General features: G+C 41.5%; 1 protein-coding gene across 1 annotated transcript; it reads left to right on the plus strand.

Moving 5' to 3' along the window:
• The first annotated feature begins 1,752 nt into the window (after positions 1–1,752).
• LOC134650119 (uncharacterized) lies at positions 1,753–6,134 on the plus strand. The gene is made up of 2 exons (XM_063504954.1): positions 1,753–2,778; positions 5,543–6,134. The coding sequence occupies exons 1-2, from the start codon at positions 1,914–1,916 to the stop codon at positions 5,554–5,556; spliced, it is 879 nt and encodes a 292-aa protein (XP_063361024.1). The 5' UTR covers positions 1,753–1,913; the 3' UTR covers positions 5,557–6,134.
• Positions 6,135–14,411: the final 8,277 nt, after the last annotated feature.

Genomic DNA, 14,411 nt, shown 5'->3' on the forward strand with positions numbered 1-14,411 from the left:
CCCCGCCCGACGTCTTCGGTCAAAAATCACGTTTGTATATAACACCCCACTTAAATCTTTATTTTATTCTGTTTTTAGTATATTTGTTGTTATAGCGGCAACAGAAATACATCATCTGTGAAAATTTCAACTGTCTAGCTTATCACGGTTCGTGAGATACAGCCTGGTGACAGATGGACGGACGGACGGACGGACAGACGGACGGTCGGACAGCGGAGTCTTAGTAATAGGGTCCCGTTTTTACCCTTTGGGTACGGAACCCTAAAAAACGTTACCGATTTTGAGCTTCATTATAGCGGCCGCTTGAATGTACCAAAACGTAAGGTTAGCGGACTGGAAAATACGAAAAGCTGCATTCAGGAGATACGATGAGTACTTAATTATATCTTGGAATACTTATACTGTTACAAAAGCAAATAATTTATTATATTCTCATAGGTATTATATCTGAATTCAATACTTCAAATGACAATATAACTGTACTGATATAATTATCTGTATTTGGAATAGTAATCCAGGGTAGCAGATTTTTTTTCGCGTAGTTTCTTCTTGAGCGCTGGTGGCCTAGCGTTAAGAGCTTGCGACTTTTAATCCGGAGGTCGCAGGTTCAAACCCCGGCTCGTACCAATGAGTTTGTTGGAACTTATGTACGAAATATCATTCGCTTATCGGTGAAGAAAACCATCGTGAGGAAACCGGACTAGTCCCAATAAGGCCTAGTTTACCCTCTGGGTTGGAAGGTCAGTTGGTAGTCGCTTTCGTAAGAACTAGACTAGAGCCTACGCTAATTCCTTACGACCCCAGGCTCCTATGACCCGTGGCAAAAAGCCGGAATAACGCAAGAAGGAAGACGAAGAGTTTCTTCCGCCATTATTGATGCTGACTCTACCAGAAGATGGTATAGAGGTAGGTGAAAATGTCTCATAAACTGCATTATAAATATGAGGAAAGTTCAGCTCGCGTGCGCCGACAATTCATATCCTTCAGCATTACAATACAGACACCTTATTCCAGCAAGGAATTATAAAGCAAAGCAAAGACAGGGCATTTATTAAAGTAGCCCGGTGTGGAGACGGGGCCACGAAACCAGCCGGGCCGTGTTTGTACCGTCTTGATACGTAACAATTGTGTATAAATATAAAAAAAAAACAGGACAAGTCCGAGTCAGACTCGCCAACCTGATTAAATTCTATACCATAAACGTTATTAACGTAAAAATTGCTCCTAAAAATGCGAAACGTTATTTTTTAATGGACCTAAAAATGCGAACGTTATTTTTCAGTTATTTTTTTAATTACTCAATGAGTTCGGCTAATTCGTTTTTCAGTGTAGCTATTAAGAATTCCGCGCCGCTTTTCAAAACCAACGTTATGGTTACGGATAGTCATCAAGAATCTTCTTGCATGACTTGTCTAGTTAAGTACAGTAGGGCCCTGATAATCCGTACATAGGCTAATCCGAACGTCACTGTAATCCGAACTGCCGAGTTACCCCTTTCTCTGAACTGACGATGAGATCATAGCCCAACTTTCGCAAGAGACTGACGAATCTGGATGTGACGAGTCTTTTATTGACGATTCTTCGGCTCTTAATGTCAAAAAAATTCCCCACTCGCAAGCTATATCAGCATTGACCACTTGTTTGGACTGGGCTGACGAATGATGCTACGTAATTTGAGGGACAAAGCCTTTGCTCTGTCAATAAATAGTTCGCGATTATTTTGTGTTAAGGTACTTTGTTGATTAATGTTAGTAATAAGTAGTGCGGCTGCGACCGTATGCAAATCAGTCGAATAGATGCACCTACGCGAGACGCACGTCTTTCATTTCCTTGCCCCGCCCCCGCACCCCGACTAACAGTGGCGACTGGGCTATACCTTTAATTATTACGCGTGCAAAAATAAAACAGTGATCATGGCTAAAGTGTCAATAGGAGCGTTAACCATGTTTAATCATGAGGTGCAAGATTGGTTAGTGTTCAAAGAACGTTTGGAACAATGGTTCGTGGCCAACGATATAGACGCCGCGGCGGACAAGGCCAAGTGTAAGCGTCGGGCTATCTTGTTGAGCAGTCTTACCGAGGGTTCTTATAAACTGCTGAGGGACTTAGCATTACCCAAAGTCGTGGGAACCCTAGAGTATGATGAACTCGTGAAACTTTTGGATGATCACTTAAAGTCTGCAAAGTGCGGGTTTGCGGAACGCAACAGATTCTACTCGTCGACTCAAAAACCTACAGAAAGTATGGCAGAATGGGCAGCACGCATTCGTGGACTAGCGGTCGACTGCGGCTTTTCTGCTACGACTTTAGATGAAACTCTTCGAGATCGCTTTGTACTCGGTATGACACCGGGGCACGAGCGAGATAAGCTTTTTACCATGGATATGGAGAAATTAACCATCAGCAAGGCATTGGAAGTAGCGGAGAGGATTCAGTGTGCTCGGCAGGGCGCTGCACAGGCGTCACCAGCGGCATCGAGCACGCTGCCATGTCCCGATATGCCAGTGTACAAGATGGCGTCGGTTCCACGTAGCGCGAGGTCCGGCGGCACAGGAGGCAGCTTCGGTAGCGGTAGCTTAACACAAAAACCTCAAGTGGTTTGCGCGGCTTGCGGTTATGAAGGACATGAGGTGGCCACATGCAAGTTTTCTCGGTATAAATGCGGTAAATGCGGTTTAAAAGGTCACCTACGGCGCGTGTGTCCCGGCAAGAAAGTGTATCGTCAGAATTATATAGATGGTGAATACGGTGATGTTGATGCTGATACTGGCGATGATGGTAAGCTTGTTATATATAATATTCGCTCTTCACGTGGCGAACCGATGATGGTGACTGTTCAGGTTGCGGAGTATGACCTATCTTTTGAGCTGGACACAGGTTCGGCGGTTACGATTATGCCAGACAAAATGTATGCCGCATATTTTAGTAACATACCGTTACGCCCGAACCACACAGTTCTAATTAGTTATAATGATAGCAACATTCCGATATTAGGTACTCTCAACCTGCCCTTTACGTACGATGGTGAGACAGCTACATTACAGGTTTTCGTAGCACGAGATAACGGCCCATCTCTGTTAGGTAGAAATTTTGTCACTAAATTCAACTTGGAAATGGTAAGGGTAAAAAAATGCGAGGTAGGAAACTTAATTGAAAAAGCGGAACGCATGTACCCGAAACTATTCACAGGTGGGTTGGGTTGCTGTAAAAATGTTTACGTCGATTTGCATTTAAAACCAGAGGCCAAACCAGTATTTTTTAGATCGCGACCTGTACCGTTTGCTTTAAGGCCAAAGGTCGAAAATGAGATAGATAGGTTAGTAGGCCTAGGGATTTTAGTACCAGTGCCATTTTCTGACTATGCAAGCCCTGTAGTGCCCGTTTTAAAACACAATGGCAGCATACGCCTATGCGCCGATTACTCGGTTAGTTTAAATAAGCAGTTAGTGATAGAAAACTACCCGCTACCGCGCATCGAAGAGCTATTCGCAAAGTTACATGGCGGTCAGCAGTTTTCTAAGTTAGACTTGTCGCAGGCTTACAACCAGTTATTGTTGAGTGAGTCATCGCAGTTGTTAACAACAATAAACACTATTAAAGGATTGTTTAAATTCACGAGACTAGTTTTTGGTCTAGCATCGGCGGCATCAATATTTCAACGGACTTTAGATAAAATATTATCAGGGTTAGAGGGTGTTCTGATTTTCCAAGACGACATTTTGGTAACTGGACGTGATCGGTCGAAACACTTGATGAGGTTAAATAAAGTGTTTGATAGGCTGCAAGAGTCAGGTTTAGTATTGCAAAAAGAAAAATGCATGTTATTCCAAGACTCAGTGTCGTACTTGGGATTCAAAATAGATCGCCATGGTCTTCACAAATGTCAAGACAAAATAAAAGCAATAAGTGATGCAAAAATCCCAACCAATGTCACCGAACTTAAATCATTTTTGGGCATGGTGAATTACTACCGCAATTTTGTGAAAAATGCATCGACTATTTTAAGCCCATTACATAACCTGTTACAGAAAAATGTTCCGTGGCAATGGGGGAAAGAGCATGATGTAGCTGTATCCACCATTAAGCGGGAATTGATTTCAGAAAAAACGCTGGCTCATTTTGATCCAGATGCAAAACTAATTTTGACCACTGATGCGTCACCCTGGGGCCTAGGGGCAATTTTGTCCCAAATTGGGACCGATGGCATCGAAAGACCTGTATCGTACGCGTCTCGGTCGCTCACGTCAGCCGAGAAGAGCTACAGTCAGATCCAAAAGGAAGCAACGGCATTAATCTATGCGGTACGCAAATATCACCATTATTTGTATGGGCGATCAGTTCCTTTTGTACTTAGGACTGATCACAAACCTTTACTGTCAATATTTAATCCAGACAAAGGAATACCTGAGGTTACGGCAAATAGGTTACAGCGGTACGCCATTTACCTAATGTCATATAACTTCGTTATTGAGTATGTAAGTAGTGCCCACAACGCAGCTGACTATCTCAGCCGCGCGGTGCGAGTAACTGATAAGGAAACAGCTGACGCGGAGCCAGCCGTAGCCGCCGACCGAGCTACTTACATTAACTTTGTTTACGAGAATGAGCAGTTAATAACTATTAGCGAATTAGGTAAACATACATTGGCAGATAATGTACTTTCAACTGTACGCACATATGTGATGCAAGGGTGGCCTAGTCAAGTTAGTGACTGTTTAAAGCCATTTCTCTCTGTTAGAAACGAATTAGCAGTTGAAAAGTCATGCGTAACTAGAGGTCATAAGGTCGTGATTCCTACTAATTGTCGCAACAAAATCCTAACAGAACTGCATATTGGTCACTTGGGTGTAATAAAATGAGAGCAGAGGCTCGGAGCCGGTTTTGGTGGCCGGGCATGTCTGCAGATATAGATAAGTTTGTTGCGTCGTGCGAAATATGTACTTCTTTACGACCTTCGCCCCCGCGTGCCCCTCTGACGCCCTGGCCGTTCCCGCCACACGCATTCCATCGAGTACATTTAGATTTTTTAGGTCCTTTAAATAACAAAATGTACCTAATTGTTATTGACGCGTATTCAAAATGGCCTGAATGTTTCGATGTTTCAAACGGATATGGGTCTAAAGTAGTGATAGAAAAGTTATGTGAGTTAATGTCACGGTTTGGGTTGTTTCACACCATATGTACTGACAATGGCACTTCCTTTGTATCAGCGGAATTTGAGGACTTTTGTTTGAGGAACGGAATCACTCATTTAACTTCGCCAACATATAACCCGAGTAGCAACGGGCAGGTTGAGGCATATGTTAAAATAATAAAAAAAGCGCTTAAATCATTCATTTTGTCTGGGATTAATCCGAAATCATTTAATTGCAAAATGCAAGAATTTCTTATGCGATACAGAAATTCAATACATAGCACAACCGGTAAGTCACCAGCAGAGGTCGTTTTTGGCCACAAATTAAGAAGTAGATTAGACACACTAGCCATGCATCGCCCAGCAACAGCTGACGCAGCACTCGAATGCGTTGTAAAAGATAACCAGTTTTCACAGTGTAAATACTACGGCGGGAAACGAGTTGTTGACTTTAAAGTGAACGATATAGTTTTAGTTAAAATGTACAGTGCACAAAAAAACTATTGGGCAAAGGGAACTATAATAGATCAAATGGGTAAAAGTTTGTACACGATCAAGTTAAGTGACTCTGACAGCATTATTAAAAGACATGCTAATCAACTGTTGAAACTAAAAGGGGAGGAAGTATCACGTGATGATTTGGCGACTCACTCTAGTACCTCTAACGACATGGACCAAACTGTATCAGAAATGCCTGCAATTATTTTGCCACCAGTACAGCGAAACGACGTGACTCCAACTCAGCACGCTGATGCGCCAGTTATAGTGGTACCTGCCGAGGAGGAACAGGTACTGATTCCTATGATGGATGCGACTCCAATTGAGCAAGGCAGCGACATATCTACACATCGCACGGAGCAGCAAATCGGGACCAATTTAGGCGAAGGGACTGTGCCCCCGCGCTCTGAGCAAACTGAGGCTTACCAGGCAGGCCCTACGTCAGATTCGGCCGGAGAAACCGCCGATCAGTTCGAGTCACCTGATTCTTCTCCATTGGCCGAGCCACTTCCCCCACGGAGAAATCGAAACGTTGTAAACTACAAACAATATTTTTAGGCTAAGGGTGGAGGGATGTTAGTAATAAGTAGTGCGGCTGCGACCGTATGCAAATCAGTCGAATAGATGCACCTACGCGAGACGCACGTCTTTCATTTCCTTGCCCCGCCCCCGCACCCCGACTAACAATTAATTTCTTTGTTTTTGTTACTTAAGTCTCAATAAATATGTTTTTTTTTAGAATATACCATTATTTTCTTTATAACATACTATAATCCGAACGCTTCGCCAGTCCGTACAGGGGGTATTTTTTTGAAGTTCGGATTATCGAGGCCCTGCTGTATTTTGATAGTCGTTTTGTAATTTAAACGTAGCTAATGTAGCTAAATTGTAATAAATAATAAATCAATTGAAGTCAGATTCTCTCGTGGCCCGCGCGCACCGTGATAGATCACCCGCCGCCGCCACCCGGCGCGAATCTGCATCTGCTTATATACCACTTTATTTTGCACTCTGTTTATTACTCACGCCCTTAACGATCCCCATCATTTGAAAGATACCCTAAGAAAACATAAGTTATTGATTTAAGCGTTTATAATGAAAGCATCTCCAAAGTTGATAAACGATAAACATTGATACCCGAGGAAGCGGGAGATACCAGAATTGAAGACTTATTAAATTCAAATTTATAACGTTATTAAATAATTGTCATTCAAATTCGTAGCTAAAAAGTCAATTCTGCCAGCCAGCACGAGGAAGAAACTGAATGAACTGAAATAGCTCGATTATAATTATAATTATTTTTATTATTCAGAGCCCACTACACAGTGGGACACCCCAATGATGGGCAAAGGCCTCCCCCCTCTTCCTCCACTCGTCTCTATTTAGTGCAATATCTGGCCAGCCTCTCAAGAAGGAGTCCAAGTTATCCCGCCATCGCCGACGAGGCCTTCCGGCTCCCCGGTTAGACTCGTGGGGCTCCCACTCTGTGGTTAACTTGGCCCACAAGTCGTCCGGCATTCGGCAGACATGACCAGCCCAGTCCCATTTTAACGTAGCCGCTTTCCGAGCTACGTCCATTATTCTAGTCTTAGAGCGCAGCGTGGTGTTTTAAATAATTATAAATTTCAGTAATTGGGAGTATTACTGTAATGTTTTGCCGCCAGAGTGCAGCACTAGCACCTTTCGTTTACAAACGTTCGTTAGTTACTCTATGTTTTATTTTTTTAAGCGCCCTTGAAGTTGTGAACATACCGTAAAACGAGGTGACTTTAGGAAATTTTGGGGATACTTTGATAGTTTTAAAACTGCCACTAAATTATCATTATTCATTATTTTCTCGAACTGTTCGTGTAACAAGTTAGATTATTATACATACTTGTTTACCTACTACTAAAAAATCCGAATAAAAATATGTAACGGCTGAAAAACTGAAATATCGAAGTCGCCCCTGCATTTGAAAGTCACCCCGGTTTACGGTACTGGATAATTTTATCTTTCTTGGCATTATTTTTTTTTTAATTCCGTTCAAAGATCTAACGATAGTAAATGTTACCATACTAAATTGGCCTATCTATCAGCTTAGCACACAAAAAAAATCAAGCATCTACTGCAATAATTCACGTCACCATAAATAAAAATCTCATCGTACTCGGCGATAGGTGAAAAATTAAAAAAAATCATAACTCCGAAAATACGAAAAATCGCGGAACATACATGGGGGTGATTCAGATAGCCCTCTAGCAGGCCTATGGAACTCTCCGCGCGAGCTCGGTTTTATACCTACGAATCTGTTCCCGTTCACGGTAGAAAAGCAAGCCAGTTGGTTGCCACACGCGCTCACGCACGCACGTCGCGTCGCCGCGCGCTCGAATATGCTAAAATGTATGCGAAAAAATTTCTTCGTCACGAACAAATAACACAACTTGTAGTGCGGATCAGGGATGTTGTGGATGCCGATTTTTTGACATCCGCGGATGCGGATGCGGATGTCAAGATTAGGTACTTAGAAAATGTCAAATATTACATTTTTAGTATTTTTTTATTTAAAAAAAACGAAACGTTTAGTATTTGAGAAAGAATATAGGTGCGTTATATTTAATAAACAGTAACTTGGCCGACTTTTCTGGATCTAGACGATTTCGTTATAGTTAATGACGAAATCACCTAGCACTTATGCCGCCGCTAAGATGTTCCTGTACCCACTTGTCCGACATCCGCATCCGCATAAGCTCCGCATCGATTTTATGCGGATGCGGATGTTGAAAATAATGCGGAAGTTCCGCGGTTGCGGATGCGGATGCGGATGTTCGCAACATCCCTGGTGCGGATGAATGCAGAAACAACAAAACTAATAAAAATACCGTTTTTGCTCTTCCGATAGATAGGAAAAGTAAGTAGACATTTTTTACGATAGTTGCAAGCTACGTAAGGTGGTACCTATTGAATTATTGATTCATTGTGCGGTTTATAAAACGACGTAAACACTGCGTTTACTGCAGGGAGATACGACCTTTTAAAATGTCTCGCAGTCACTCGTCGGAATGAAACGCATAATAAACGGAATATTGTAATTACTAATTGCAACTTACCTTGCTCATGGTTTACGCTATGCTTTTATATGGCCAGTTCTAACGCTAGTTTGACAATTTAAACTTATATTTGTTCCTACCTAAGTAGGTAGGTATCTTCTATAGAATCTATAGTTTAAGTAGATACTTAACCGAACCAAACCGAAGACAATGTTAGGTACTTATTTGTAAAATCATTTCTAAGCGTCGGCAACCCTAGCGTTGCGCCGGCGCGCACGGTAAAGGGAGCGGTGCGTTGAAGGTCATTCCATTGTATTTTAGTGTAGGTATTAAAACGGTAGGTATTTGCGTTTTCTTTGAGAGATAAGTATCTGTTCGTAAGAACTATTATATAATCTGTGCCTCTAGGTCCTCCACCTCCCAGCTTCAGTATATCACTACTTCTTGGGACACCTTGTATACTGTGCCTTAAACTGTTTTTAGTGTTCCGTACAATATTTTGTTCACGGAACACGTGGTATCACTTCGGTCTTGCAAATCAGTTAAATGCGTTTTTCTCAGAGACCATTTGACGTAGATACCTAAAATTTGGAACAGTTGTAGCAATTACCGCCACTAATATTGTGAATAAGTCAAAACCTCTTATTTCTTATTTTAGGGGGATTTTTTTTGTCAAGTTTTCACAGAAAATAAAATATGACATTGATAGGTACATAAAGGCGCTTTGTTTACAAAGGGCCAACCGGGAAACGCGAAATCGAAACTCAGCTATATATCTCTTTATCGCTTGAATATGCAAGAGTGATAGAGAGGTTAGATAATAAAAAATCGACTCTCTCGTTTGCGGTAGATCTCTTAGATTGTGACTGATTGTGGGAATGGCGCCTCCTACGCAGAGTTTCACTTAATATTCCCTATTCAAGTAGGAAAATCAACGGTTTCAGTCATCCACAACAGTACCGAGGTGAAACTGCAATTGCGAGTGGCTGCAATCAATCGCCGAGCAACATTCCACTGAGCGGTGCATTTGAAAGATAAATGCACACGGCGGCAGCCGAGTAGGTACAGTCGGAGTTAATGAAAAATGAAAATGAAATGAAAATTAAAGTTAAAGTCGAGTTACTATACGAACTAGTAAGCTGATTTTTAAGGCCACAATATGAAAAAAAGCGGCCAAGTGCGAGTCGGACTCGCCCATGAAGGGTTCCGTACTTAGGCGATTTATGACGTATTAAAAAAAACTACTTGCTAGATCTCATTCAAACCAATTTTCGGTGGATGTTTACATGGTAATGTACATCATATATTTTTTTTAGTTTTATCATTCTCTTATTTTAGAAGTTAGGGGGGGGACACACATTTTACCACTTTGGAAGTGTCTCTCGCGCAAACTATTCAGTTTAGAAAAAAATGATATTAGAAACCTCAATATCATTTTTGAAGACCTATCCATAGATACTCCACACGTATGGGTTTGATGAAAAAAAAAAATTTTGAGTTTCAGTTCGAAGTATGGGGAACCCCAAAAATTTATTGTTTTTTTTCTATTTTTGTGTGAAAATCTTAATGCGGTTCACAGAATACATCTACTTACCAAGTTTCAACAGTATAGTTCTTATAGTTTCGGAGAAAAGTGGCTGTGACATACGGACGGACAGACAGACGGACAGACAGACAGACAGACAGACAGACAGACAGACATGACGAATCTATAAGGGTTCCGTTTTTTGCCATTTGGCTATGGAACCCTAAAAACCGGCCAAGTGCGAGTCGGACTCGCGCACGGAGGGTTCCGCACCATCAACAAAAAATAGAGCAAAACAAGCAAAAAAAACGGTCACCCATCCAAGTACTGACCCCGCCCGACGTTGCTTAACTTCGGTCAAAAATCACGTTTGTTGTATGGGAGCCCCATTTAAATCTCTATTTTATTGTTTTTAGCATTTGTTGTTATAGCGGCAAGAGAAATACATCATCTGTGAAAATTTCAACTGTCTAGCTATCACGGTTCGTGAGATACAGCCTGGTGACACACGGACGGACAGACGGACGGTCGGACAGCGGAGTCTTAGTAATAGGGTCCCGTTTTTACCCTTTGGGTACGGAACCCTAAAAACGGAACCCTTATACATATAGGATCATTTGTGCGTCTGTATGCGGCTAATGTAGAGACAGAAATTAATGGTAAAGCCATTGTTAGTTCATAAAAATAGAACTAAGTTTTATTTTACACCAAAGTAAAAAAAAAACTTACTCGTATGTAATTTCGTTTTTTTTTTGTCTTAAGGAGTTCATAAGTAAGTAATAATGCAACCTTGCTGTTTTTGTAGCTATAAATTACGTGTTTATTGAATAAAACTTTAGTCTTTAATCAGCATTCACTTGTTTCATTGCTCGTCCAACTTCCCGCACCACAAGTTCTTCACCTATGGATAGACAGAAAAACCTATTAGAAATGTGCAGTCAAGCGTGAGTCGGACTTAATGTACGGCACCCTTGGAAAGCGAGTCCGACTCGCACTTGGCCGGTTTATTTCCATTGTATGTGCCTTATTTTACAGTGGGACTAGGTCGATCTCAGATGAGATGTGTAAAATTGTCCCATTATACAGCGTGTAACAAAAATAGTGAGGATCCGTTTAAGGGCATATTCTGTATCGTGTTCTGATTAGGAAAAAGCAGAAGATTTTTTTTTGGCTATAAAAAAAATCTTCTACTTTTACGTAATAAGAACACGGTACGATTATTTTTGTTAAATCCTGTATTTATATTTATTGTTAAAATAGACGACTCCAAGGAGGATATTCAAAGATGTGAACGCGACTGTACGCGTTAGTGTGGGTGGTAATGTCGTACATTAATCATTTCGCCGAATGTATGACGTCTGCCGTGAACTTTGCACCGCTTAGTTAGTTCGGTGAATTAATGGTTGCCTTGCAAATAGAGTAACTACCAATTTAGGAGATTTAGTCGCCATCAGATATATCCGAACGGCCGCGGTGCTGAAACATATCTGAACATGCACTCTAGGGCCTTGACAATAGAGCCGTCCAGATATTTGTGAGCACCTTGGACCAATCCGAAAACCGCGATAAAAAAAAATTACCCTCCCATAGAAAATGGACCAGCCAAAATGTATGAAACAGCCAAATTTTTTTTTCATGAAATCGGGGTTGGTCCCATAGTAAAAGTAGCTCAGTATAATCCCAAAATCTCCCTAATGGAAATATTTTAGCCACCCTGTATATATCTACACTCGTCCACTGATATTTTAATGTCGTCACTAAACTGCCGAATCCGACACAGGAGCAGCCGATGCAACGGAGCCACGCCGTTTTATCGACTAAATAACTAGTGTTTAGTTTTAAGTTTATAAAATACATGTATGTTAGTCTGTAAGGTATTTGTAATATGGACCTTGTTGCCTGAATTAAATATCTAAATAAACTGCCTCCACCAAATAAACACCATCTTAATCATCTCTCCGCAACTTCATCGTAACTGCATCTAGATGCACTAACGCTAAGACTAACTAACCCTAGATTAGTTCCATCGACAGAGTGGTACCTCCTCCCCCCTACTCCTAGAGGGGGAGAATTATCGCTTCAGCTTGACCTGTAGTTCCCGTAAGCGAGGATAAATGGACAACATCGTGTTTCAAGGTATAGCTAACTGCAGTAGATAAGGAACAATGCGGTACAGTTAGCTGCTGTTCGGGTCATGCATTGTAGTCAAGTACAGTTAGTGTTAAATATCATTTGATAGCGTGACGTGACGTACGCGTTTGCGTTAGTGTCATTTTTTATGGGATTTTGAGTTTCCAATTCATCCCGCTTGGCACGCTGTTCAAAATCCCATACGAAAATAGACAACGCAAACGCGAACACGTCACGCTATCGAATGATATTTAGATATTTACACTAGGGGCACAGAATAAATAATAGTACTAATAGTAACAAAAGATTTACTCTCTAACAAAACGCGTCTCTTACGACAGATATGACCGCTAGGTGGCGCAAGCGCGAGCAAGCGTCCCCGTTCTGTATTACTGAATCGCGATTAGAAAGGGATTGAGATAGCTGTCAATCCATATTGATTTTGACGTAAGTGTATGGAAATCTGTTATTTCTAATCCCTTTCTGATCGCGGCATGATAATAGCGGTGCGCGGCAACTACTATGGCTAGACACCAAAATTGGTGTGGGCCGCATGTACTTGTAGGTACTTGTAGCGACGCGACGAAATCGCGGAGTGAACCACGCCTGCTAGGGGTTCCAAACGGTACCATGAAGCGTGCGTATCCAAGTGTACTGCGGTGGATAAAGTTAATACGCATTGTCGTAGTTAATAGATTGGGGTATGGGGATGTTATCGCATAGGTAGGGGCGGTACTCGAAGTCTCGCTGCTCATCTCGCTCGCACCAATATATAAGAATGAGCGAGATGCAAGGCGAGTGATGACAATTAGGAGTTAAAGTTACAATATGGCCCGTATAATGCAATTTAAGCGAGCGATCGCAACATACTTGTGCTGCAGGATCTAGTAGATCCGAAGACATTTATATCCTAAGAAACCGATGTGATCACTTTGTTTTCTCCCCTTCATATTTGATTCTGTTTCGTTCCACAGATTACTTCCTACAAGATCCTGCAGCACAAGTGTAAAATCTTAATTGGGACGCTTTTTTCTCCTATTAGGATCGAAGATGCTGGTGATTTTGAGGGGAAATAACATAAAAAAATCCAAATTACCAAAAAAAAAATTACGTTTTTAAATAAAATGGCCCACACACTACATGCGTGAGTATTGTGTGGACCAATGTTTGTATTTAATACCCCGCGAGTCATATTGATATTATTATGCGCTATCTAGTAATAAATAGTGATCCTTTTGCAACCCGACACCTACTTTTGAGTGCGTACATTGAGGCCAATTTAAGCTTAGGTACATTGTCACATTAAAATGATATCGAAATGATGTCAGTCGCGCGACTCGCGCGTGCATTCCGCTCGCACTTATCCGTGCATGTCTTGGCGCGAGCGAGACGCACGAGTGACTGACACCATTTGTAGATCACGTTGATGTCACAATATAAGTTTGAATTGGCCTCATAGTCCATTTTGGTGACTGGAAACAACTACTTTTACAATTTCTGTACGTGGTGTTTCTTTTAAATTAACTCGGTGTATACGTTGTTGTTATTATTATACATTATTTTAACGTTGACAAATTGGCTTCTAAACAAAAAACAAATCCCCTTTCAAATTTCTGCAGAAGCCATATTAATTCACCTTGTTCACGTTATTGCTTGAGTACCTCAAACAGACGAGTGAAAAACACCGTACAGCGCCGGTACAAATAGCTACTTAGTTGACGAGACGCTTCTGCTGATTGCCGCCCATACTTTGTCGTGGAAACACACGAGACAGCTATGCAGACGGGCGCGCTAAGAAACTGTGTGAATAAAATAAGCACATTGAATGCCGGGAACCCGCTGGCGGGTTCTCTGTTCGTAGTTGCTTTCCTCTGCAAAGCGAGAAAAGGCTGGGATCGGCTACGAGCATAGGATGTGTTAGTCATAAAGTGGGCGTTTTCTAAAATAAATATTGAAAACCCGATTCTCCCAGATCCTGGCGTTTTTGGGTTCTTTCAATTCAGAATCACTAGCATATTCAATCCTGGTGATAAAAAAAGTTGTCCCAAAATTTTGTATGAAAATTGTACATTCCACTACGTCACGTTACATACAA

This window comes from Cydia amplana, chromosome 8, assembly GCF_948474715.1.
Source record: "Cydia amplana chromosome 8, ilCydAmpl1.1, whole genome shotgun sequence".
Taxonomy (NCBI): Eukaryota; Metazoa; Arthropoda; class Insecta; order Lepidoptera; family Tortricidae; genus Cydia; species Cydia amplana.